The following is a 25,993-nucleotide window of genomic DNA, read 5'->3' as shown; positions in this document are numbered from 1 at the left end:
ACCAACAGTTTTCCCCCCACTTAAGGCTTTAACCATAGTATCATAAACAAACGTCTCAAAATTTGCATGAAAACTTCCATGGCAAACTGTCAGTCTGAGGGTGGTCACCACCAAGCCGCTTGGCTTCCATAGGTCTTTAATCCCTTTCTTCCACACATGCCCCTTCCTGTTTTAAACTTTCATTATCTTGGTTCTACAGTGAAAGAGTATCTGCAGATCTCTCTTGACCACACACTCCTAAAAGTCAGGGACTTCTCACTTTGGTTTCCCAGGGCTTGGCATTTTGTTTGGGGCATGAGGGGGCTATCAATCAATCCATTGATCTGTGCTGTACACGAACCCTATAATAAATACTGGTTCATTTCTTATAACAAAGGCAATAGGAGCTTCTCATAATAGACTAAATTCCAAGGAAAGAATGAAGGCAGGAAAGTAGTTGGTTTATTTGTACCTACTATAAGCCAGGCACTTTTAGGTAATTTTATATATGCAATATTTCATTTAACTTTCACAATCCTACAAATTCTTACAGACTCAAGAGTTTTGAGTAACAAAACTTTGTGTGCTTAAGTGTGCACACAAAGCACACTAGTAACTTTTTGTGCTAAAGTAACACAAACTCATGGTGATGGGCCTATGAGTCAAATCCAGCACATCTGACTCTTTGGTTACCAATTCCCATTTATTGTGATTCCGAGATTCATGAGTTAATTTAGGTGCTATTAAGAAAAGTCAAAAATGTCCATTTTAAAGAGTGTTTTAAAACCCTCTCTGGGTAGCAATAGAAGGAAAAGCAGAAGGACACAGTATGACAGCAAATGGATTGTATGGTAGCCCTTTGGCAACTCCAGTGGATGATAATTGTTTTTAAGTGTCCATCAACAGATGAATGGATAAAGAAGATGTAGCAATATGTACATTGGAATATTACTCAGCCATAAAAAGAAACGAAATTGAGTTATTTGTAGTGAGGTGGATGGACCTAGAGTCTGTCATACAGAGTGAAGTAAGTCAGAAAGAGAAAAACAAATACTGTATGCTAACACATATATATGGAATCTAAAAAACAAACAAACAAAAATGGTCATGAAGAACCTAGCGGCAAGATGGGAATAAAGGCGCTGACCTACTAGAGAGTGGACTTGAGGACATGGAGAGGGGGAAGGGTAAGCTGGGACAAAGTGAGACAGTGGCATGGACATATATACACTGCCAAATGTAAAATAGCTAGTGGGAAGCAGCCGCATAGCACAGGAAGATCAGCTCCGTGCTTTGTGACCATCTAGAGGGTTGGGATAGGGAGGGTGGGAGGGAGTGAGATGCAAGAAGGAAGAGATATGGGGATATATGTATATGTATAACTGATTCACTTTGTTATAAAGCAGAAACTAACACACCATTGTATAGCAATTATACTCCAATAAAGATAATTGTTTTTAAATTAGCTTTTTGTAAATTAAAAAAAAAGTTCCACTTGCATTACACTTTAGAGTTCACAAAGCACATGGGAAAAATAAGGTAATGAGGGCTTATGGTTGCAATTCACAAAAAGTAGGTACAAGGAAATGGAATGAAAGGGAATAATATATATAGTCAATTTTCTTTTAAAAAATTAATGGTGAAGTGTGTTTCTGCCACCCCTCTTCTATCTGATATAATAAAAGTGGGAGTGATAAGACAATTAATTCAGGGTTTTGAAAAGCCAACCAGCTTCAGAGCAATGCTTGAGCTTGTGTTGCCGACTTGCTATGTGGTTCCTGACAACCAACCTCAGAAATAATTCCATCATCATGAGAAGTACAGAAAGAACCACAAACCAAACCTCAAAATGGATGCTAAGAGAAAACACCGTTTAAAAAACTTTCCCTTCCTATCAGAAGGCAGACCAAAAGGAAGTTCATCCTCCCGCCCACAGATTCCCCAGAGAGCTTTCCACCAGAAGGTCGACAGCCAGCCGGACCCTCTTCTCTGAGCCTCCCGTTTCTTTCATGGCATTTTAAGTGCCGATGTGGAGAGTGCCATGGGCCTCAGGACTACTCAACAGAGGGGAAGAGGCACAAAGCACGCCCCTGGTGGCCAAGAGGGTATGTACACACTTGCTGCTTTCCTGCATTTTTCGGAGCTGAGTTTTTAGCCAGAGGCTGCTCCTTCACGATAAACTGACTAAAAGCTATGTTATCTCTTTCAAATCAGTTCCTCTCTTTCAATTCTTATGTGTGAAGACAAAGGTTATTTTAAACCCTTAAGAGATTACTATTAAATTTAAATTGCCTGTAACCCTCGTATAGTAATAGATTTATGATGGATGATAGGTTTAGTTAAAATATAACATTCTTAAAAATATTCTTAGTGGAAGATTCCAATCTGTGCGCACGTAATTGGTATAAAATTAAAATTAAAAAAATTAGACCTTGGCATTTCCGAGGGAGCCCTAAGCTATTTTTCTAGCGAGGCTGTGCGAGTGTGTGTCAGGCTTCCTCTTTTCACTCCCTTTGTGTTGTCAGTACCCTGGAGGTCATGTAATAACCAATGCCAAAGAAAAATCAAAACAGAAATTATTAGCGTGTGCCATCATGCAGCGGCGTACTCTGCCTAAAGAGCAGGAAACGGTCTAAACATCAGACCGCCGCCAGGCATCTCAGCACAGGCCTGTGCGCGGAGGAGAGTTGCGGCCGGGCTCAGGCCGAAAGGAGGGAGCCAGGAGAGCGACCCGCGACTGCAGCCGGCTTTTAAGGCTAATAATCGCTTCGCAGCAGGTCCCGGGCAGCACTCCCGTGAGCTCCGCGGCGGGACCTGCCCTGGGAGACCTGGGCGCAGGACTGGAAGGGCGCTCGCGGCGGGTGCTGGCGACTCCAGGGCACCCGGGGACTCTCCCCGCGCCCTGGTCCGCTGCACCCGGGCTCCAGCTTACGCGTCTGGGGGCGGGGGGTGGAACCGGACGCGCACGGCAGGGGCTTTGCTAATTGCCAAGCAGGAAGTGAGCGCCGGGAAGAGCGGCGGAGAGAGGGGAGGAGCGGGCGGAGGAGGGGCGCGCGGAGCTGCCGAGGTTCGCTCCCCACGCGTCCGAAAGGCAGGGCAACCGAGCCCTGCAACCCAGCTTTCCTCCCCTGTCCCGCCAGCCGCCCGGCACTGCTCTGGCGCCCGTCGGCCCCACTCCGTCCCCATGGCTTCTCCGGACGACCCTGTGCGCGCGGGTAAGTTGACGCCGCGCCGCACCCTCACCCGAAGCGCGGACCGCGGGTCGCTAGATCGCGAGGCGTCCGCGTCTGCGGCGGGGCTGTCGGGGCCGAGCTCCCCACGAGCCCCGAAGGGCGACCTGGGACCACCCTGGACCCTGGCGCCCGACCCGGGTCCGCGCGGGGCCGGACGGGGGACGGCGGCGGCGCCCGGTCCCGGAGGGCGAGGTGCGAGGCTCGCCCCCCCGAGCGGCTGCTGGTGGCGCGCGCCCCCCGCGGGCCCCTGGCCCCAGTCACCCCCAAGCGTGCCTGAGACGCCTCTTCTCCTCTTGCTCTCTCGCCCCAGCGTCTTTGTTCTGCACCGGGGATGCCAGGTTGAAACAAGCCCCTCAAACCTCTCCGGCAGAAAAGAGCGCAAGGGGTGGATTTCTTTCTTTCCTCCCGAGCTCTCCCTTTCTCCCTACTCACGTGCCTTCTCATTTCTCTTCTTCTCTCCTCGTTTCACTTTTATTAAATGGTTTTGTTCTAAATATTGGCCCTCGGAGCTATTTCATAAACTAGTATCCACAAAACCAGGCGGCTGATTCCACCTGTAGAGGCCTTTGGTTAGAATGGCCTCTAGTTCTGTCCTTATCGTTAAATATTGTGTTTGCACCTGAAGCCAGAATCTAGATTTTTCTTTAATCTCACTTGAATTGAAAAACCGTAGAATACTGTGTCAGTTCTTGAGACCAGGCTCTCGATTTTTCTTTAATTTCACTTGAAAATCTTCCTCAGACTTAACCTTTAAGGAATTTGCTGTCCTTGCTCTCCCATACCCTAGGCTGATCCAAAGTGAATGTTTGTCAAACATGTGAATGAATGAATGATGTATCCCCCAGAGCACACTGGGGCTTTTTCTAGTTTTGTTGAGGCTGGAAAGGCTAGGGAGAGAGCCAGATATACAGAACCACAGATACCTGCTTAGAGACACGTGTTCCCTATTTTATTTCTTGGGCTTGGGCAGGGCCGGAGCTTGAATGTTTTATTGTGCATTTGGGGCTTGAGCAGTTAGGAGAATGAGATAGAAAGTATCTGGAGGTGGGTCAGAAGATTGCTGACTTGGCCTTGTGATGTGCTGGGTCTGGGAGAGTTTCCTGGAGATTTTAAGAAAGATCTAAATTCTCCTTCAAGTGGTTCTTCTTTAAGTGAGGAATGGTAAACATTTTATCCATGGGAGATGGAAGATAAGTAAATGGTTTGGATATCCTTCTCCTCCCCCACATTCATTGTTTGGAAAAACAGAAGGGGAAATTAAGGGAGAAATCCTACCCCTGCCCCCCAGCTCTCACCTCTGCATCCACTTCCTCGTCTGAAAATGTAATTGGCAAGATGCCAAGAGGTGTTAAGCTAGATTTTACTAACAGTGGTTTCGCATCTCATTAAATGATCATGGTGAAGGAGATTCAAAAAGATCTTGATCGGGACCCACTGAATGGGGATACATATAAGGTCTGCTTGGGACCCCCAAAATCAATGGCACCAGAGGAGGTGGGTGCTGGGAAACACAGCTTCACGTACAAAAAGCCTCAGTGAGTCAAGAGTGTGATAAGGCCACCAGGGCAGCTAATAGGATCTTAGATGACAGTAATAGTACTGCAGGATCTAGAAGTCCGGTGATGCTACTTAGCCTGCTTGGCCCAGCCAGAATGGAAGCTCACAACCTGGAACAAAGGGACTAGGAAATCCCAGCACATGTGGCGGGATGAGAGACCTGAGGATATGATGATAGGAGGGCGTCATTTGGAAAGAACCTGTCTCCTTGACTTTGAGAGGTAGAACCCAAACTTGTAGGTGGACTTTTGTTGGCTTCCTACAAAGAGGGGAGAGACCTCCTGAGTAGAGATCTCCCTCTCACTTGCAGCGATGTTGAAGAATATCTCCAGGCATCTGAAAGATAACTCTCATGTCCATTCCCACTCTGGAATTCTATCAATTAGATGAGGATTCTTCCAGTTTAAAAAAAGATATATAATATCTCCACACTTGCATATAGAAACAAAGGGTTGGACAGAAATATGACCAAAAAAATGACTTCCTCTTTCTAACATCTCATATCATTTCTATAACCTCCAGGACACATCCCTTCCATTTCTGTAATGAAGCCACAAGTGGTGATAATGTGTAAAACTCGTTGCGTGGCATTTTCATGTCTCTGCCCCAGACCCAGTTACCATATGCTGTCTCACCAGATCTCCTGCACTCACCTCCCAGCTGGTATTTCCATACACAGTCACCTTCCACCAACCTGTACACCTAAAAGCGGCCAGAGTGACCTTTTAAAAACAAGATTAGATCTCGCCATTCCTCTACTCAGAAACCTGCGCTGACTTTCCAGTAAATCCTCAGTCTTTCAGTGGTGTCCATACTCTGTACGTGGGCCTGTAGCTCTCCCTTCAGTCGGCAAGCCTGCTCTTTCTCTTCGTCTGCACTGCAGCCACCCTGCCTCCTCTGTTTCCTTGAGAGCCCTGGACCACCTGCCTCCTGGCCTTTGCACAAGTTGTTTCTGCTGCCTGGAAGGCTCCCTTCACCTCCCCCCAACCCCCGCCAGTCCATTTACCTCCTGCCCACCCTTCAGATTTCAGATCAAAACTGATGTAGGTTCAGCTCCATGTTACACAATCTTGGTGCACCCTTCCAGCACCTGTCACCCTTTCTAGCTGTGAAGATTTCACCATTGTCTCTCTCCCCCGTTAGGCTATAAGTTCTTGGACAGAGGGCATGTCTGTTTTGCTTGACCGTTTTTCTCCAACGCCTGGCCCAGTACCCAGCACTTAGTAAGCCCTGGTTAAATACTTATCATCTCAGTAAATGAATGAAAGATATAAAATGTAACCACCTGTTCATCAAACTGTGGGCTGAAAAAGCTCTTCCCATGTTGGCATCTTAGGAACTGATTCAGTTAGATATGTTAACTGGGTTTACCTTGTAAAGTTAAAAAAAAAAAAGATGTTTGTATATCCACATGCATATAACAAAGGTGGGTATCTATTATTATACCATATGAACTTAATTAAAAAAACTTGCCCTGAGAAAATTTACACTGGCAGGAAAATAGTCATGCTGGTTACAGTGTGACCATCTCATTCCATCTCTACCACTAATAAACCATCCGTCGTGGAATGAGTCAGAATTGCCTGTTGAAAGTGAATAAAATCTGATTCGTGTTCATACATATATTAAGGACAGAAACAAAGAAAGAGGCTTTGAAAGTCGGGGGAGTTGGGGAGATGGTACCGTTCATTGCTTTGTCGCAGTGAGCTAAGTAAGTGCCCTTGGCCAGGGAGCACATCAGCGTATGTTCTGCCTTTGTTCATCCTCGGGGTATTGTTTGCACTGCACACAGGGCTGCTCCCTGGGAGACCTGGCCCTAGAGACCGGCCCAGGACAGCCCCTTAGGTGGCATCTCACCCCTCATGCAACCCTCCTCCGCGCTTGGACGGGTCTGATGTGGCACCCTGTCCTTCTTGCAAACTCCAGTAGCACCGGGAGCAGAAACCAGGACTGAAGGGGGAACTACTTCGAGCAGCACCCTTATTTGAAAGGCTGGACCAGCCAGTTCATTCACCACATCCACCAGAGAGTGCTGACAGGCTGCGGTTTTCCTTTCTCCCTTTCTCCTTCCCCGTCCCGTGGGTTTTTCCAATGCCCACTTCATTTCTTTCCGTTTCTTACAATGCCTCTAAGTTTTCTCCTCTCCACCCAAGTATTTCCCCCTTGTCTGCATTCCTCTTTCATCCCTTGGTTCATCTCTTCCCTCCCTTCCCCCTCCCTCAGCTTGGCCATCATCCAGAGAAGTCGCTCTAGAGGTGCACCTTCTTGATCCTTGGACCTTTCTCAGCTTGTTCAGCCCCTGCTCTGAGGTGCAGGGATGACAGAGCAGGGCTGCTGCCAGACAGAGAAGAAGGTAAACTTAGCAGCCTGTTAGCGCTGCTGCCCTGAGAGCTTCTGTAATCCTGAATACGGTTAGGACTCTAGGGCTTCCTTAGAATCAGTAGTGAAAACAGCTGTAGGTCAAAAGAAAAGCTCGGGTACAAAAAATAATAACAGGAAAAATAAATGAACTCTGAAATCACCGAGTTCAAAGAATTACCTTTACTTTTTCACTAAGATGCACAAAAAGCCCCACTCTTTTGTTTCCTGATGATCGGGAAAGCCAGGAAGCTCTGACACGCTTCCCTCTTTGTCTCTCTGAAAGGACATCTTTAGAGGAGATCTTTGAACTTCCTTTGAGGAACTGTCTTGAGGAACTATTGGCCCTTATCTAATGTGATTCATAAAGGGAGAGGTCCGGACGTGACCGTGCTGCTCTTGGGCAGCGTACCCACATCTGTGTTGGACAATCTGAGATCGTTCCTGGTGGAGAGGCTGCCGGGTGCAGCCCACAGTCTCCAGGGCTCCTGGGGATTCTGATTCAGGAGCTGACGAGAGCTGGGTCTTTGAGTGGGTGATGGGTAGGTGAGATTTTGCATTTAGAGTTGATGCCGGAATGATGAAAGCTTTAGGGGATGTCGGGTGAATGTCTTTTGCACATGGGAAGGACATGAATTTGGGGGCCAGAGAGTGGACTGTTATGGGTTGAACTGTGCTCCCCACCCGCAAAAAATTTTGTGGGCATCCTAACCCCCAGTACCTCAGAACGTGACCTGATTTGGGAATAAAGTCTTTACAGAAGCAGTCAAGTTAAAAGGAGGTCATCAGAGGGAGCTCTCATCCAATGTGACTGGTACCCTCATAGGAAGGGAAAATTTGGACACAGAGATCCCCCCAGGACAGTCTGTTATCAGGTGGTCAACGCATGAACCACTTCAAGCAACCCGAAGGCAGTGGAAAACGGGTAGATTTTGAAGTCAGAAAGTCCCAGATCCAAATTCTGCTGCTTCCTTTGCCCTGTGACCTTGGGCACTCAGTATGGATAAAGGAGACACTTGGCCCTCTCTCAGGGTTACTGTGAGGATGAAACGGGGCTGTGTGTAAACCAGGCAGCGTGGGGCGATGGGGTGGGTGGGCGGGGAGGGGTACTGGGTAAGTGGGAGCTCTAATTGTAACTGGGCTTCCTGTGTTGGAGTGACCTTCACCTGAAGATGCTCTTTTCACCTTTGGGGCCCCTACTTCTCACCACTCATGGACTTTTAAAGCTGGAAGGGCACGTGGAGGCTCTCTGTCCCCCCTCCCCCTGAATATTACAGATGAGGCACCTGAGGCCCAGAGAAACAAGTAACTGCAGCTGGCCTTGCTTGCTGTCCCCTGGGGCCTCCGGGAGCCAGGCCGGGTGTCCTTCCAGCAGCTGAGTGGCATTAGCTCACCATGGGTTTCACTCAGGGCTTTTGAGGACCTCCCCAGAAGATGCTCATGTGAATTAAACATCATTCTCATTGCCATCGTGAGACCCCCTTTGATCAATTACCAGCTAATTTGGGGTGACCTCTGCCTTCTTTAGAGTCACCAATCCAGGAGAATGGAGGCAGCTTTGGGACAGTAGAGCAACAGCCAGCATCAGGAGGAAGGTCCCCACCCACCCCTGGCTGAGCTGCCGGCCTTGCCACCTCGGAGCTCGCACGATCCCCCTTTCTGTTTCGGCTTCTTCGTGCCCCATCTGATATCAGAGCCTTGCCTAGAGGCCCAGCCTGCTGTTACCTGGGGCCTGTAAAAATAAACATTTTAAAGCTTCTGAGTAAACTATTTGATTTCATACTAATAATGTTGTAAACACGTGGCTCCAAGAGCTCTCAGAAGTACTTTAGGACGACTGCTTCTAGACTAGTCTCCAATAACCAGGATCAGCCCTCCTCCAAATAACCTACACAACACGGGCCTGGGAGAACAAAGGTGTTTCTGCGTGAACTACAGCGAGGGCCGGGGGAAGGCCCGGGATCAGGTAGAACAAGTGGAGAGACAGCGTGGGCCTGGGTCTGTGAGCGGATTTGGCAATAACACGTGAGGAAGAACTTCATCCCCAGCCTGGGCTACGTCAGAAGCTGATACAGTCACAACCATGCGAATGAAAATAATAAAAGACCTGAACGTGCCTCTAAGACTGGTCCTAAACCTCTCCTGATCGCCTAAGCCTTTCCTCATTGCCCTCTCACTTTGCTGTTGTGCTTCAGAAAACAACAAAAAAAACCCTCTAAATTCTCTGTGCCCTTCCCATCTTAAATTCCATCTATTCTCAGAGGTTTCAGACCAAAGCAAGAGACTTTGGGCCTCCAAACACTTGTGGTCCTGTTCACACCATCACCCTCTGAGGCACAGATTCTCAGGGGGAGTCGTTCCCAAACCTGACCTGACCAGAATAATGATGATCAGCTGGGTGTGGGAACCAGCCACGTGGACCCCCTCCTGTTACAGAGGAAGAGCCAGAGGCCGGGAACACTTAACATGAGTCATCCAAGGTCATACCGCTAGACTCATTCAAGGTCAGGCCACTAGGTCTCAGCGCCCAAGCCTTCTCCTCCCAGGCCCTGTGTGCCTTCCCTTTAACTGTCCTGTTTGCATTCTCACTGCTGCTTTTGGGGGTAATTCTGCCTTTCCCAGCTATCTCCTCCATTTTCTTCCTCTTCATCTTTTTCCTTCCTCGCGTACTAATGTCTCTGTAGGAAACAGGCCTAACTTGTCATAGACTTGGTGGGCAATAGCTGCACAGGATTCCTATTAAGGAAAAACTGGAAAACCGAATGCAGGTGTCCAGCTGGATCTATTTGAAGTATGCTCATGTGTCCCGTTCTTTTTCACCTCTAGGCCTTCGCCTATGCTGTTCCCTCTGCCTAGAATGCTTTTCCCTCCCTGACTTCTCCTGGCTAGCTTCAACTCATTTTTCTGGACTCGTGTCATCTCCTCTATAGACTCCTCTCTACCCTCTCTTCACTCCCCACCAGACACCCCAGGCTAGGCTTGTGTTCCTCCTGTGTTTCCATATCATTCTGCATTTCTACTGTCTTAACACCAAATGCTCTGTATGATAATTGCCTTCTCCTTTCCTTGGGCAGCAGGAGTTCTGTAAACTCAGGGTGGAGTTAGCAACACAACTTGTTCTTATTTTCTTTACATTGACTTAAATCCAGGTCTGAGTCTGTCATCTACTGGGCTGGCAGGAAATTCCATTTCAGTCCAAACTGGGGCCTGGCCCCTTCCTTAGGGTCATATAGGAACCTAAGAGGATGATGTGGTGCTTGGAAAAAGAGGGGCCTTGAATTTTTAGTGCATCCGGGTGGGCTTGATGTCCTTGTTGTCCAAGTCTGAGAAGACTCTTGAGGTCCAGGAGCCCTCTGTTTCTCTTGCAGACCCAAATCGCGGGTTTGTTTCTCTGTGGGGCTGGGAACCCTGGGACCCAGGGGTTAGCACCCTCTGTGCATTCCCTGATGTGGTCTTGCCACCTCTGGGCTCTGCTAAGGACCACGGCACAGTCCCCACTCGTGGAGCTGCAGTGTCTGTCCGCTGCTCCATGGGGGGGACACTGGCAAAAACTCTCTCCTTTTGCCCCCGCTCCTCTAGGCCACCTCCTTTAATCTCTCCAGTGACTTGTAGCCTGTCATAAAACAAAGAGATGTTCCCTTCACACTGCTTCTCCTTTGGGCATTGTCAACACCTGCGGGGAGAGAAATGTGAGAAGTCTGGACACATTCTCGGATGGGAAACATCTGGGGAGAACAAACAAATGATCTCCATAAGTGGACCTGTTTTGTTGGTTTGGATCCCCCAAGGCATTCCCAGGACCTAGTGCCTGGGCCACACTATGTACTTAATGAAGATTTGGGAGAAAAATGAAAGCTGAATCTTGATTGGCCCAAGGCTGGCCACTTAAGGCTTTGCAGGTCGTGTGGTGACTGCACAAAATACCGAGGATCCCATTCAGACAGATGTGGTTGTCGAGCAAGATAGTTTTCTGGCAGATGTTTCGTAAAGTGTCTTGGAAAGGGGGAGCTTTTTTTTCTAATTTTCTTGCTCAAAGTTATAATCAGATCGTTGCCGACCTGGGTCCTTGGACTCTTTAATCAATAGAAATTGATAAGAGACCAGACGAGAAACTCAGGCAATGCTTTATTGGGACTCGTGCTGCAGCATGAGAGGTAAAAACAAGAAACAGGTGCCCTTGCTTGCTGTCCTAGGGGGGGCGCGGTGAGCTGGGGTGAGGGTGGGAGTGGATTGGTGGGTCAGGCCTGAGGTGTGGCTTAGGTGGCCTGCCCACCCCCTTGGTGGTGCTGTGTGCAGGGATCACGTGCAGTACCCTGCTTGTGCTCCCGGCACCTCAGAAATGGCAGTTGGTTTGTGCCCTTTTTGTATTCTTTTCTGTATGTTGTTCATGATTTGCCCAACGGCACTTGCATGCAGTTATTTTTAGTCTTTTATAGTTTCTTTGTACTCTGTTGCTTGAGGAGATGTTTGTCCAGGTGCAAGCGCTCCAGTAAAGGGTCCCAGGTCCCAGCCTGTCTCAAAATCCAATCTGCAAAAGAGTCATTAATATCACGTTCACCTAATTTGTAGTTGTTTGTACCTCTGAGTATTTGTAGATATTTATAAGTAAACTGTTCCAAAATATTTTTTTAATGTAGTTTATTGGTCATCATCACTTTCTTGATGCAGCCTGAACTCATTCTTTCTTATTTTGTCTCCACTAATGACTGAAAGTAAGCTTTTCTCCAAACTGATTGGGGTAGCTTGTGTCTATATGAAGACAGTTATCAAAGGACACACTGTGCTTCTAAGTTAAAGAAAATGCTCTCTATTTGTTCTCTTTACAGATCATTTGACAAAGGAGCCAGTGGAAGACACAGACCCTAGCACTATATCCCTTAATATGGTAGGTTACAACTTTTACATTAATGGTGATGACTCCTGTTTTTCCTTTTTCCCCTTTTGTTATTTCTTTATATTTTTTATTACTTAGTACTTACATGAAATTTGAAACCCTAAAATAAGGTTTTCCAAGATAAATTTCTTTTTCATGATATTTCTCTGTGACATAATAAACTTGGGGTTTCTCCAGGTTAAAAATGGTGTTAGACTCTGTTTTCATTTTGCACATATCAGAAGTGGTCTTCTTAGGTTACGTGAGGTCTTTATCTGCTTGTCTACTTTTAATACTATTTTTAATTACCAATTCTTCAGAAATCAAAATATCTAACTTGAGATCGAAAGAAAAAATAGGACAACCTTAAAGTTAAAGGCGGCCTGCTCATGTGTCAGATGGGCATACACTGTTGATTTACCTCTGTTACCACTTTTTTTTTCTTTTAATTTTTTAAATTTATTTTTGGCTGTGTTGGGTCTTTGTTGTTTCACGTGGGCTTTCTCTAGTTGCGGCAAGCAGGGTCTACTCTTTGTTGCGGTGCACAGACTTCTCACTGTGGTGGCTTCTCTTGTTGCGGAGCACGGGCTCTAGGCATGCAGGCTTCAGTAGTTGTGGCTCGCGGGCCCTAGAGCGCAGGCTCAGTAGTTGTGGCGCACGGGCTTAGTTTCTTCGCGGCACGTGGGATCTTCCCGGACCAGGGCTAGAACCCGTGTCTCTTGCATTGGCAGGCGGATTCTTAACCACTGCGCCGCCAGGGAAGTCCCTCTTCTGGCTTCTGATGGTCGTTGGTAGTTCTTGGTGTCCCCTGGCTTGTAGCTGCTTCGCTCCATTCTCTTCCTTTGGTGGCACGTGGCCGTCTTCTCCCCGTGTGTCTGTGTCTTGTTATCTCTTCTCCTCTTACAAGGACGTCTGTCCTACTGGATTAAGGGCCTACCCTACACCAGTATAACCTCATCTTAAGTAATTCTATCTACAATGACCCTATTTCCAATGAGGTCACAGTCTGAGGTACTAGGGGTTAGGACTTCGAGGTATTTTTGGAGGGGACACATTTCAACTATAACATTCCTTCCAGGATTAAATACATGGTCCTTGACATGGCAGATGAGGTCCTCCATGACCATGTCTCAACATCCCCCTGATGAGCCAGTTGTGTGTAGCTATTTGCTGCTCCACAAATGCCCCACGCCCTCCCCCCGTCCTGGGATACCCATAGTGCTGGCCCCTCCCTGCTTCCTCACATAATGAACTCCTATGCAACCCGCCACTCAGCCCAGGTGTTCCTTATCTGGGAAGGCTTCTCAGCCTTGGGGCCTTCGGGTGCTGCCTTATCCATAGTCCCTACTTTTTTCTTTCTTTTTTTTTTTTTTTTTTTTTTTTTTGCGGTACGCGGGGCCTCTCACTGCTGTGGCCTCTCCCGTTGTGGAGCACAGGCTCCGGACGCGCAGACTCAGCGGCCATGGCTCACGGGCCCAGTCGCTCCGCGGCATGTGGGATCTTCCCGGATCGGGGCACGAACCCGCGTCCCCTGCATCGGCAGGCGGACTCTCAACCACTGCACCACCAAGGAAGCCCCATGGTCCCTACTTTTTATCGCATTGTGTGGGAATTATTTGCTTGCCTGACTTCCTGCGAGGCTGTGCTGACTGTCTTCCCATATGCAGAGTGGGGCATGAAGCAGGCAGCAGTGTTAAATGAGCCAAGCTTCCCGAGATCCTAGAATGGCAGCCTTCCTAAATCCCTTTGCCTCCTTTGCAGGGTCTTCCATGGAAACTGGCTCCATTATTTCGTGTCCAACCCTGTCTTCCTTTTCCACCTCCAGCATGCATCCGTCCTACAGGCTGTCCCGTCTTCCAACCACCTGGCCTTGCTCCTCCGTGCCCACCATCTGCAATCACCATGCTCCTTTCTCGCGGTCCTCTGAGTCCTGGGCATTCTCTAGGCCCATGTCAACTGTCAGTCTCCCCAGGAAACCTGCACTTGTTCGTTCATGTAGTCTGAACAGAGTCAAAATCTGGGGATGCACAGATCATGGTCCCTTCTCTTGAAACACTCACAGTCTGTCTGAGGAAATAGACAAATACTTTGAAAAGAGCCCGAGAAGCACTATGGTACAGATGTGTTTTCCATGCTCTGGGGAGCAGAGTATGGATAAGGATTTAGTCTGGGGGAAAAGTATTTGATTTTTAAGTTCCCTGTGATTGATTGATTGATTGATTGATTGATTTCTTTTTTCACTCAGGATTGTGGTTTATTACAGCGAAAGTATTCAGATTAAAGTCAGCCAAAGGAAGAGGGGCATAGGACAGGGCCCAGGAAAGTTGCACACGTGGAGCTTTCAGCTACCCTCTGTCAGTGACGTTGTGTGGACAGTGTTTACTTGTCTCAGGAACGATGTGTGATGATACACACAGAGTATTGACAACCAGGGAAGCTCACCCCACGCTTGGGGTCCAGAGTGTTATTGGGGCTCAGTCATGTAGACACGCTTGACCACCAGTGTGTCTGACCTTAGACTCCAGCCCCTTCACAGGTTGAACTGATACCGTAAAGATGATTGATTGATTTCTTTTGTGGAAAGGGGTTGGAGGCTTCTAGAAGGTTCTGAAACTTTACTGCCTAGCTCCAAAAACTCCAAGGAAAGGCGTTTAAAACAGAATCCCTGGTTCCACATTTGTTTCTTTTCCTCCTCTGTCCAAGGAAGATAGTGATGAGACTTACAGGAGAGTTGGGAGGTACAGCTTTTTTTTTTTTAGGCTGGAGGACTATAGACCCAAAGGCCCAGATGCAGATGATGGTGGGAACTGAGCCGGGGTCAGAGGACAGGCTAGGGAGATTGGGTGCATCCCCACTCCTCTCATGGAAGTCTTTAGAAAATGACTACATTGTATAATCTGCAGTAGAAGCTTCCAGAAGCTTAGATACCTGCATATTTGTCGGTACCAACAAAGAAATATGTGATTATAAGAGCATTTGCTATTTTGAATTCCCTGTAACAGTACTGCCCTCAACTAAACCATTGGGGAATTGTGCATAATTGTGCATAATGGGTAACTAATTTGTAGATCTTGGTGCAATTAATGGGATAGTTACCTTTTGACTCCTGTCCTAGTCAGCCCGTGACAGAGCTCTCCAATTGTGAGTACTGCCCAGAACACATGCTTATTGGCCCAAATGAATGTCACAGAAATGGTGAGAAGAGATGGATCTGTCCCCATAATTCACTAACAGAAATGTCCCTCAATTTTGAGCTGCAGGAAATAGAAGAGCACTGCAGAAAAGAGAGGAAGTGTGGTTTAGTGGTCAGAGCTGAAGGCTTCTTCTGTTTCATGTTCCAACATTAACTTCTCATCCACCTTGGTTTCATTTGTATAAAATTGAGAATGAAAGCAAGCAATGGGTCAGGCATATTGATAAATCCAAGGCTAAAAACTTGCAAGGATTTAAATTAAAATCATGACTTTCCCAAGACAAAGCTTTCTCTTTACTTTGATCTTATAATTGACTACGATGTTTAAAAATAACACTCCTCTTTTGTTGGTCTCTACAGTCAGACAAATATCCCATTCAAGACACGGGACTCCCTAAAGGTATGTACAGTTAAAGTAGCAATTTAAACTTGTGATTACTTTCATATCTCGAACAAAGCACTAGTCACAGTAATTTTTCATTTTTTAAAATTGTAAAACAGAAACCTACTGATAATTTAGGGCATGATTTGACCTTCTCTGGTATGAATTTTCTTATTAAAATGTAGAAATTATTTTATAGCAAATTAGACATCAAATTCCTATGGTGTTTTTTAACATGCATAAAATGAAGAAAGCCAAGACTGTGGGTTGCAAGTGTCAGAAATGTAGCTCAAATTAGTTTAAAATGGGGGGCGGGACCTGGTGGCTTAGAGTCTTTGGGTGCTGCTAAATCAAAGCATTTAAACGATGTCTCAGGCTCAGCCCCCCACTCCCCCCACAATGGCTCTGTCTTCTGTGTTGGCTCCATACTCGAGCAGGCTTTCCCCACTTGGTGGGAAAGATAGTCTCTGACACCTCCGGCTTTACTTGGTGCAGCTAAAGATGCCGGGGCAAGAGGGAGCCTTTCCCCCAGCACACGTGGCACAATTTTAGGGGCAAATCGTAAAAGGAGCAGTTTGGTCATGTGGCCATCCCTGTATCAGCTGCTGTCGTCGGAGGATGGAGGGGTGACCAGGTCTGAGCCTTGAGGTTGGAGGGTGGGGGGCAGAGGGCACGAAGTCAGTTGTACTCAAACCACAGGAAAGAGGGTTCTGTTAGCAGACAAGGGGCAAGGGATGCTGTCAGACCCCAAAGCAAAAAGAGCTTGCTTTTATGATCCACAGGCGAATGTCTCAGGCGTGGTGCAGACCATAAAGGCCTGAGCCTTTCCTAATTTCCCCTGGGGCAGCCTCCAAGGCTGTATCCAGTAGGGAGGCTGAGCTGCCGCTTATCGCACTAGAGCGTTTACCTTGTGCTCTGCTGACCAGCCAGAGAGGAGGGGTGGGGAGCATCAGATCTGAGCAGCTTCAGAGATGGCAGGGACACCCCGGCTTCCTGGAGAGGAAGGACTTCCCAGCACAGCCTGCTGTGGGGTTCCCCAGCAGCCCTTGTGGTGATGGGTATCACAGGGTCACTGGGTTGCAGGGTTGGGAGCTCCCTGGCAGGGCCCACCTGTGGTTAAGTCTGTAGTTCTGCCAAGTCCCCCTCCCTCATTCTCTACTCACCACACTCTTCTTCCTGCTCTCTGAAATGGCATCATTAGAGTTTCATTCCTTTTGCCCCCTGTGCACGTCCCAGGAATGGCAGTGGTGTAGGGAAAAGAGGCTGAAGGCCAGGTTTGAGCCCAGATCCTGGCTGTACTAGGGGAGGCTTCTCCCAAGCACACTTTGCCCTTTCCCCTCTCCATGAATGACTTCTCAGTGTCCTGAATTCCCCAAGCTGTGATTGCCTAGTTCAGCAAGAAAGTGGAAGGTGCAAGCCAGGCCACCAGGACGAATCGGAGGCAGTCTTGGGCCGTGTTCCTTGGATTTTTAGGGTGCAGTGAAGAATTACCTGGGGAGCTAGTTTAAAATGCAGATTCTGGGCTTTGCTACTCCAAAATCATGATGTGGTGGATCTGGGGTCAGGCCCAGAAACCTGTGTTTTTAATGCAAACCTGAGGGGGTGGGACACAGACCTCCCTTTGAGAGCCTTCCTAAGAAGCTTCAAGAATGTGGCGTGGGGGCTTCCCTGGTGGCGCAGTGGTTGAGAATCTGCCTGCCAACGCAGGGGACACGGGTTCGAGCCCTGGTCTGGGAAGATCCCACATGACGCGGAGCAGCTGGGCCCGTGAGCCACAGCTACTGAGCCTGCGCGTCTGGAGCCTGTGCTCCACAACAAGAGAGGCTGCGACAGTGAGAGGCCTGCGCACCGCAGTGAAGAGTGGCTCCCGCTCGCCGCAACTAGATAAGAAAAGACCCAACAAAGCCAAAAAAATAAATAAATAAATTTATATAAAAAAAAGGATGTGGTGTGCCACATGTAGGAGACATGTAAGAGACACCGAGCTGCAGCCAGACCGCCAGCTCTGAGAGGACTCAGCAGTTGACCTCATGGCTCAGGGTCCCAGTGTCCAGTCTGCAGTGCAGAGAGGACAGTATTACACCGACCTCCCAGGGTGCTTGTGAGAATTCAACGAAACGAGACTGGAACAGCACCTGACTCCCAACAAGCATCTGACAGGTGTGGAGGGAAATCTGGCAAAAGAATCGTGAGCCATCAAGGTAGAGGACTGTTGAAAGCTTTTGTAGTGGAGAGGCAAGAGTGGAACCACCGTTTTAGGTAGACTGGGCCGCAGCAACTATTCGAAGACCTTTTCTATCACTCTTGAACATGATTTTCTGTTTTAAGAGAAGAAGATTGTTGCTTAGCAGCCTGATAATACAGTAACTGTACCGTTGGGTTTCTCCTAGAATTTGAGTTTTACAAAACCTTAATTAAAATTAATTAAAATGGTGGGGGGGGAGGGGAAGTGTTATTAAGCACATAATTTCTTATCTCCAAGAAATACATCGTCTTCTATGTAATATCCAACATTTGCATTTAATAAGAATTTAATGTCTGCAGTAATTTTTTCAAACATACCATAATGGAGCCAGTATCATCGTTAAATGCTTATGGTAATTTTCTCACTGAAGTTGTTTTTAGGGAAACAAAGCCCATATATAATTAGTGAAGAGACTAATTTACAGCTTAAAAGTAAATGTAGGCTTCCCTGGTGGCACAGTGGTTAAGAATCCACCTGCCAGTGCAGGGGACACGGGTTGGAGCCCTAGTCTGGGAAGATCCCATATGCTGCGGAGCAACTAAGCCCGTGCGCCACAACTACTGAGCCTGCGCTCTAGAGCCCATGCTCCGCAACAAGAGAAACCACCGCAATGAGAAGCCCGTGCACTGCAACGGAGAGTAGCCTCCACTCGCTGCAACTAGAGAAAGCCCGCACGCAGCAACGAAGACCCATCGCAGCCAAAAATAAAAACAGATAAATAAATTTATTTTTTTAAAAAGTAAATGTAATCTAATTATATTAAGAACAATTCAGACTCTGACACTTACGTGAATTCTAGGGGGGCTACTATATTTAATAGAGGAGTCATTTGTAATTAGCTTGAACCATTTCCATATGATTTTAAAAGTCCTCAAAATGTATTTTCTTAAGAAAATGAGCATGTTTCACAAAGTCTTCATTATAATTCTAGTATACTCCTGCTTTTCCCCTGGACAGTACACCATAGTCCCTTAACACGGTCCACACTAGAGTGGCTCTCGATAATGTGCTTTTACCCATAAATCAACTGTGGGACTCCAGTGTGATTTCAACGATCAGCACGTTTTCGAGGTGAAACGTGTTATTATACCTGTTTTCTTGTCGGGAACAAATGTGTAGCTTCTGCCTCCCCTGAGTTTAGAGATTCGGGAGGTTCATTCTGTCAGGCTTCTGTTATGACAGGTGCTCTGTGAGGATCTGTAGGCACCAAACTCAGGGCTAATTTAAGATTGGGGTTTGTCTTATATCACAGAATTCCTGTATCTCGTAGAAACTGCCGGCTTGAGGGTTCTGAAGGGAATGTGACTCTTCATATTTTGAGAGAAAAATGTCTTTGGAAAAAGAATTCTGATTTTTGAGGCACTGTTCCTAGTGAGGGGAAATTGCACATAACTACATCATAAAGCCATCAAGATTTTACCATCTTCATCTTCTCTGGCATTACTGCCCTTCCATTGTTCAAAAAATTTAAATAGCGGATGTAAAGTTAAAGAGAGGTAGACTGATTTTATTGTTAATTATTTTGAGAAATTTGAACTTAAGCATGGATGATATGTGGAATAATTCGTTAACTAAATGTAGAAGTAGTAGTTCCGTTTGAAAAAGGAGAAAATAAACAAGTACTCAGGAGATCACCAAAATAATTCCTAAGTAAAAATGTCTGCCCGAAAACTAGCAGGCCAATGTGTTGTATTTTAGACAGTTTCTCATCTTGCCAGTTGACCGACAGTATCTTGCTGATAGGTTTCCTTGTTGTAACATGAAACTAAAAGCCCCTCCTTCCCGCACGATTTACCGTGACCTGGTCCCGCTCATTCCACAAGTTCACTGCCTTCCACCCAGCCATGACGGAGAGTCCTGACAGTCTCCTGTTTTAGCAAACCAACCCCTCCCCCAGTTATGACACACATACAAAGATGGCCATTCTTTTTTTTTTTTTTTGCGGTATGCGGGCCTCTCACTGTTGTGGCCTCTCCCGTTGCGGAGCACAGGCTCTGGACGCGCAGGCTCAGCGGCCATGGCTCACAGGCCCAGCCGCTCCACAGCATGTGGGATCTTCCCGGACCGGGGCACGAACCCGTGTCCCCTGCATCAGCAGGCGGATTCTCAACCACTGTGCCACCAGGGAAGCCCCGAAGGTGTTTTCTTTTATGGAGGGTAGCGGGGAGGGAGAGGGGTGCAACCACAGGAGTGCTTGGGGGACCATGTAAGAAAAGTTGCTTTTTAATTTCAGGCTAACATTGCGTTGGGAAATAAAAAGTCCCACTTGTCCAATAATGCTGGGTTAACAATTATGACACTGGCCATTGTGAGAATTAGTATGACTGAAGTCACATGTCTGTGACTTTTTGCTGTGAAAAATCAGTGTGCATCCGAATTCTGTGGGGTGCTTGTTAGGTGTCAGATTTCTGGGGTCCCTGAGATTCCAATTCAGAAGGTCTGGAGTGGAGCCCAGCAATCTGCATTGTTAACAGGCAGCCCAGGTGATTCTGGTGCAAGAGAGCTGGGACTATCTTGAGAAACAGAAGGCTAGGTAAGCTCTCTACTGCTCCAGCTTAAAAAGATACCATATGGAATCTTAATAAGAGACCGTGCTTTTAGTTTAAATTTTGCAGATAATAATGTTCAGGAAAAAATGGCCTTTAGTCAGAATTGTGTAGGCAGCAATAAATATAGCCCCTTATATGAATAAATCTATTAGCCCAGCCTATATAGGTCAATGAATGTTAAGGAATGTAAAAATAAATAGATGAATTAATCTGTCACTCAGTCCTAACTTTTGAACCTTGAATTAAATGATTCTCTATTAAGGGCTTTATTAACTCTAAAATTTTACATGCCACTAAACATTTCTTTCATAACATAATATATTACTGGCGATTTTCAAGGTTAGAGTGGGATGTTGAATTCTGTGGTTAAAGATTAAAATCTGATGGAACAAAATCAGTTTTTAATGCATTTGTACAGTCTTCACCACAAGTTGGGGAACTGTGAAGTTAACACATATGTAAGACAACCTAAGGATGGAATTTCCTTCCTACCAGTTAATTCCGAAAGGTGTTAGACATTTCACATGCCTATCATGTTCCTTTCACTTTCACTGGCAATCCCCACTTTAACCATAGAACTGAAATGGTTTCGGTTTGACTTTTAGGAGGGTGAGCTATCAAGACAAGTATAATCCCACTCTGCTCTCTGAGAGATTTAGTAAACTGTCAAACAGTGAACACCATGGAATCTGATGTAAGGTTATCAGAGGGGAACGTGTTTGGACTACCTCCTGTTCACCCTGTTGGTGAGGGAGGGATCCTGCCCTGGGGTTATGGGGATGGCCACACACAGGACACCTGACACTGGGCAGATGAGATTGACAGTAGCTTGTGAGTCACGGATATTCACCGCCTGGGGAGGGAGAACGCTGCACCCCATGCAGGGTCTCATGGGGGTTGCACTTGGGAACAGAGTGAACAACCAGGGGCTGTGGGTGACAAGCACTGTCCTGTCAAGAGGGTGTGTGACCCCTGGTTCCCAGGGAAGGATATGATGACTTGTCTGAATAATTCAGTGGTCTGGCAGGGAACTGAAACCCACTGCTCAGGGATAAGCAGGGACTGTGCCTGGTCCCCTTGAAAAGGAGCGTTGTTTAGCTGGCGGTCTTATCCACAGGAGCAGAGCGGGGAGGGGAACTTGCAGCTGGGCCATTCAGCGTCCTCCTGGTTTTACCAGATGTAAACAGCACATAATATTGAGTCTTAATTTTAGGCCTTACAACCACGGAGTATGTGCTTTCTTTATCAAGCTTGCATCTTTTTTTTCTTTTTAATCCCTAGCAGAGGAGTGTGATCCAATTAGTTTGAACTGCCCAACAAATTCTGATGTGCAACACCAGGTAAGAATAATTTCAGTTATATTTTTACCCTTAGGTACATGCTAATCTAACTAGAATTTATTTAGGAATTGTTTTCTAGAGCTTTAAAAATAAAGAAAGAACAGGATTTTTAGATAATAAGTTTGGAAATGATCTTTAAGCATCCCAGTAATGTAGCACATCTATACAACTTCTGTTACTTTGAGTAACTGAGGTAGCTTTAATCCATTTTTTGGAAATAAATACTTATCCAGATGCCAAAAACCATCAGTGTTACTGAGTTAGAGAGTTGCTTTCTTTCGTGTGTAGTTGGTATGCTGTGGATAGGAACTTTTTAAAGAAGCCTCAACAAAACTGGGTAGTTTAAAAACATTTTTGTAATGTTTTATAAAACTTTTACTTTGTTCAGATATCAGATGTCAAATTTTAACATATTATTTTAATTGTCCTTTTCCAAAGTACATCTATTGTTTTCTGATTATAAAAGACTGTTATTTTTAACTTCAGATACAACAAAAATGTACCAAAAGGTTGAGAATCGCTTGTCACATTCCATTGTTCACCTTTTGAGGTACATCCTTCCAGAAGCTTCCTGGGGTCACCGTGTGCTTCAGTTACTACTTGTACTTTCCAGCCTATCTCTGTTTACTCACTCAAAGCTCATTAGCAAAACTGCACAATACCTCACATCTGTTAAACTATAGTTAGAACACTAAATGTCTCAAAAAGGATGTCTTGCCTGAAGATAGACTGGTTGGGTCCTGCTCTCTTTATAATATTGATACCAAGTTAATTTTTAGCAAGACAAATTTGAAGCTTTGTTTAGTCTTCCTTTTAAAACATCAGTCAGTAATCATTAATAGTGATATTCTTGGATAATCAAATCACTTTTTTAGTAAAGCAGAGTTATACAATAGTTGATAAAACAAGCAATTTTAATCATAAACACGATTCTCTTGAAAATCGTCAGTGGTGCTACTTTTTTTTTTTTTTTTTTTTTTGTGGTACGCGGGCCTCTCACTGTTGTGGCCTCTCCCATTGCGGAGCACAGGCTCCGGACGCGCAGGCTCAGCGGCCATGGCTCACGGGCCCAGCCGCTCCGCGGTGTGTGGGATCTTCCTGGACCGGGGCCCGAACCCGTGTCCCCTGCATTGGCAGGCGGACTCTCAACCACTGCGCCACCAGGGAAGCCAGTGGTGCTACTTTTAACTTTGATTTGGGGGTCTTCAGTCGCCCACTGAGAATATTATTTTCTTATTTATTAATCCTGATACTCAGCATTTTTCTTGGAATTACAATCTAATGATTGACTTTGATATTGACTGAATTTGAGCTATTTTAGTGACCCTAAAGTATAAATTTTTCCTTTCTTGAAATCCTTAATTTGTTTAATAAAGTTTTGCTCCCCACATTTTTTGCAACAAAATACAGACTCCTTTGAAGATACAAAAATGTTACGTTGTTTGTTTAGTTTTAGTGATTTTCCAAAATCATTTAAGATTAGGTACAGAATATGCATTAGGACACTGTTCAGTATTTTTTCTGATTTCAGTGTTATAGTTCTGGCTTTATCAAGTAGACTGTCTTTAAAGATGGGAAAAGATTTATCAGCTAAAGAAAGCGGGAAAAACCTATTTGAGATTTTTATTTAAGTTCTGTTTTAAAACAGGGTGTCTTACATTCTTATAAAAAGTAGCACTGTACCTACCTACTGCAGTTGGTTATTTCTTTGCATAATCTATAGGATTTGTTCTAATTGCTAGATATCCAGAAAGAGTCTTTGAAACCAACTTGGCAGTTAGAACAAAGAAAACTCACTAGGGGAGAAACGTTTAAAAAAAAACAAAAACAAAAACATCCCCACGCTTCATTTTCTATAGCTCAGACATTAAAAGCAAGTTGAAAATACATTCTTTAGTATATTACCATTTGCCGTTTCATTGATTTTTATAATTTAAAAACTAAAATCCACTTCACTGAAGACTTAATTTTAGCCACCTTTTTTGAATGATGCCACGGAAAAACATTGTGGTGTCCTGGCATCAAAATGGAAATCTGACATGTCATAAAATTTCATAAAGGACCCTTTACTTTTAGTAATTTAAAATCAATACCCCATCTGTTAGAGCTATCCTACTTCTACAGTTTGTTACAGCTGGTACTTGTCGAGCCTATGTTCTGAGACCGGGTATTCTTGGACATGAAATATACCAGGGGGAGTGGGGGGAGGCAGACCCCAGGCAGAGCTTCCAGACCTGGAGAAGCAGTGTACACAGCATTAGATTCTAAATGTGGATATGGTTCAGCTGTTTAAAAGTTTTTCATGGTTCTTTTTTTAAAAAATATTTATTTATGTATTTATTTGGTTGCGCTGGGTCTTAGTTGTGGCAGATGGGCTCCTTAGTTGTGGCAGATGGGCTCCTTAGTTGTGGCATGCGAATTCCTAGTTGCAGCATGCATGCGGGATCCAGCTCCCTAACCAGGGATTGAACCGGGCCCCCTGCATTGGGAGCGAAGAGTCTCTTTCACCCTCACGGTTCTTTATGTTATAGAAAATGTTTCCCAGAACCTTTGTCAAACAATAAAATTTTAACTACTTTAACTACAGGCACACATGTATGGCAAATTATAGTAAAGCAAAATTTGTTCCAGTTTGTAGCCAAGGATCCATGCCAAGAGGAAACTGAGGTAGTAAGAAAAACAGTAAATATTAGGATGCTAAGTTGGAGTTAGAAGTTATGAAAAAAATGACATTTTCTTCTATTTATACTGTTTTTTTGGTTTTACCAAACTGTAATTTTTTTTTTAAGGTTTAAAAACCACATTAAGTTATTGGTATGATATGGTATTATTAGTGTGATACTAATTTATGGTGTTGGTAATAAGGGAAACTGGTGTAGGGTGTACAGGAATGCTCTATACTCTTCTCAAATTTTCTGTAAATCTAAAACTATTTTGAAGTATATATGTATTTTAAAAACCACACTAAATGGAATTTAGAATCTAGAAAAACAAAAAATATTCATCCAAAATCGCACCACTCTAATACTCTATTTTTGTCATTTTGATGTATTCACTTATACAGTTTTTTCATAAGGATAATTATAAAACTGCAGACAATTTTATATCTTGCTTTTGTTATATAATACTATCTCACAAACATTTCATCCAGTTTGCTGCATGGCCTTACCATCCGTCTGAATGGCTGCATGATACTGTCACCTCTGATATTTATTGATAACAGAAATAGATTCAAGGATGTGTGTCTGAGGGCAGGGTGAGAGCACTCCTGGTAGAAGGAATGCTGTAAGCAAAGGCTCTGAGAAGAGTCAGGGACAAATACTTTGCCTGGAGCTGAAGTATTGGGAGATTGTAGGCAGTGAGGCTGGAAGATCGGTTGGATCTGGGGTCCCAGAGCCTTGAATGCCAGAGAGAGGCAGATGGAAGGTATTGGTGGTTTTAAGGGATGGTCCTATGACTGTATCTGGGACCCTGGGAGACTGGAGAGAAGATGAGACCAGGTCTTAGGCCTGTGATTGGGAGAGGGATGCTACTAACAATATCAATAGAGAATTCAGGAGGACGATAAGATTTGTGTGTTTTTAGGATTGAGAGTTGTTTGTGGGCTGTGGAAAAAGGAGATAATGGTCTGTAGAGTTTGGGGTATGTGAGATGTGTGATAGGAAGGGCTGCATTGGGGGTTGGTTTAGGATTCCTGCATCAGGAGGTTACACTTGAAGCCCAAGGGGAGGATGGGACTGTCGATGAGAGAGTCCTTGTGCAAAAGCAGAGAGGAGAGCCCAGGATGGAGCCTTGAAGAACAATCTGGAGGCCAGAGGAAGAAAAGGAGCTCAGAGGCAGACAGAGGAGTGGCCAGAGAAGAACACTGTCAGTGTCGAGGCATCTGTACTTTCCTTTGCAGCACTTTCCCAGTTTACAGTCACATGTTTGCTGATGGCTTCATTGTCTCTCCCCACGAGGGCAGGGACTGCTGTGTTTTTTGGCTTGTAAGTGTATCCTCCATCCCTAGCACATAGTAAAGTCTCAATAAATACACGTTGAGTAAAGAGAGAAAAAGGCCAGGATTGGGCATTGCTTCACGTGCCAAGGAAAAGGCCGTCAGCATCATCCTGTGGTCAAGGGCGAGGATTTGTCCTTTCAGACGTTACTGGGACCTTTCAGGAAGGAACTCGATCATAGGGACAAAAACATAATTGCAAAAGGCTGAAGGAGTGAGTGGGTGATAAGAAAGTTTATGTAGTTCTGTCAAATTCATTAAGGTAGCAAGGAAAAAATAATAAACTT

At 45.5% G+C, this 25,993-nt stretch overlaps 1 protein-coding gene across 6 annotated transcripts in view; it reads left to right on the top strand.

Annotated features, from left to right (window-relative positions):
* The first annotated feature begins 1,842 nt into the window (after positions 1-1,842).
* Positions 1,843-25,993, top strand: part of EDARADD (EDAR associated via death domain) — a 61,441-nt gene continuing 37,290 nt past the window's right edge. The window contains exons 1-5 of one of the 6 annotated variants that reach the window (XM_067711014.1): positions 1,843-2,084; positions 3,120-3,194; positions 11,954-12,012; positions 15,554-15,593; positions 21,654-21,709. In XM_067711014.1, the coding sequence (XP_067567115.1) occupies positions 2,021-2,084; positions 3,120-3,194; positions 11,954-12,012; positions 15,554-15,593; positions 21,654-21,709 (294 nt within the window). In that variant the 5' untranslated portion in view covers positions 1,843-2,020. Of the gene's footprint in view, positions 2,085-2,671; positions 3,195-11,953; positions 12,013-15,553; positions 15,594-21,650; positions 21,710-25,993 lie in introns of those variants that run through there. The other 5 variants (XM_067711013.1, XM_067711015.1, XM_067711017.1 and 2 more) reach the window with 5 other exon arrangements.

Source organism: Pseudorca crassidens, chromosome 16, assembly GCF_039906515.1.
Source record: "Pseudorca crassidens isolate mPseCra1 chromosome 16, mPseCra1.hap1, whole genome shotgun sequence".
NCBI classification, from domain to species: Eukaryota; Metazoa; Chordata; class Mammalia; order Artiodactyla; family Delphinidae; genus Pseudorca; species Pseudorca crassidens.
Note: the sequence above shows the minus strand (reverse complement) of the source record. Positions and strands in the feature narration are given on the sequence as shown.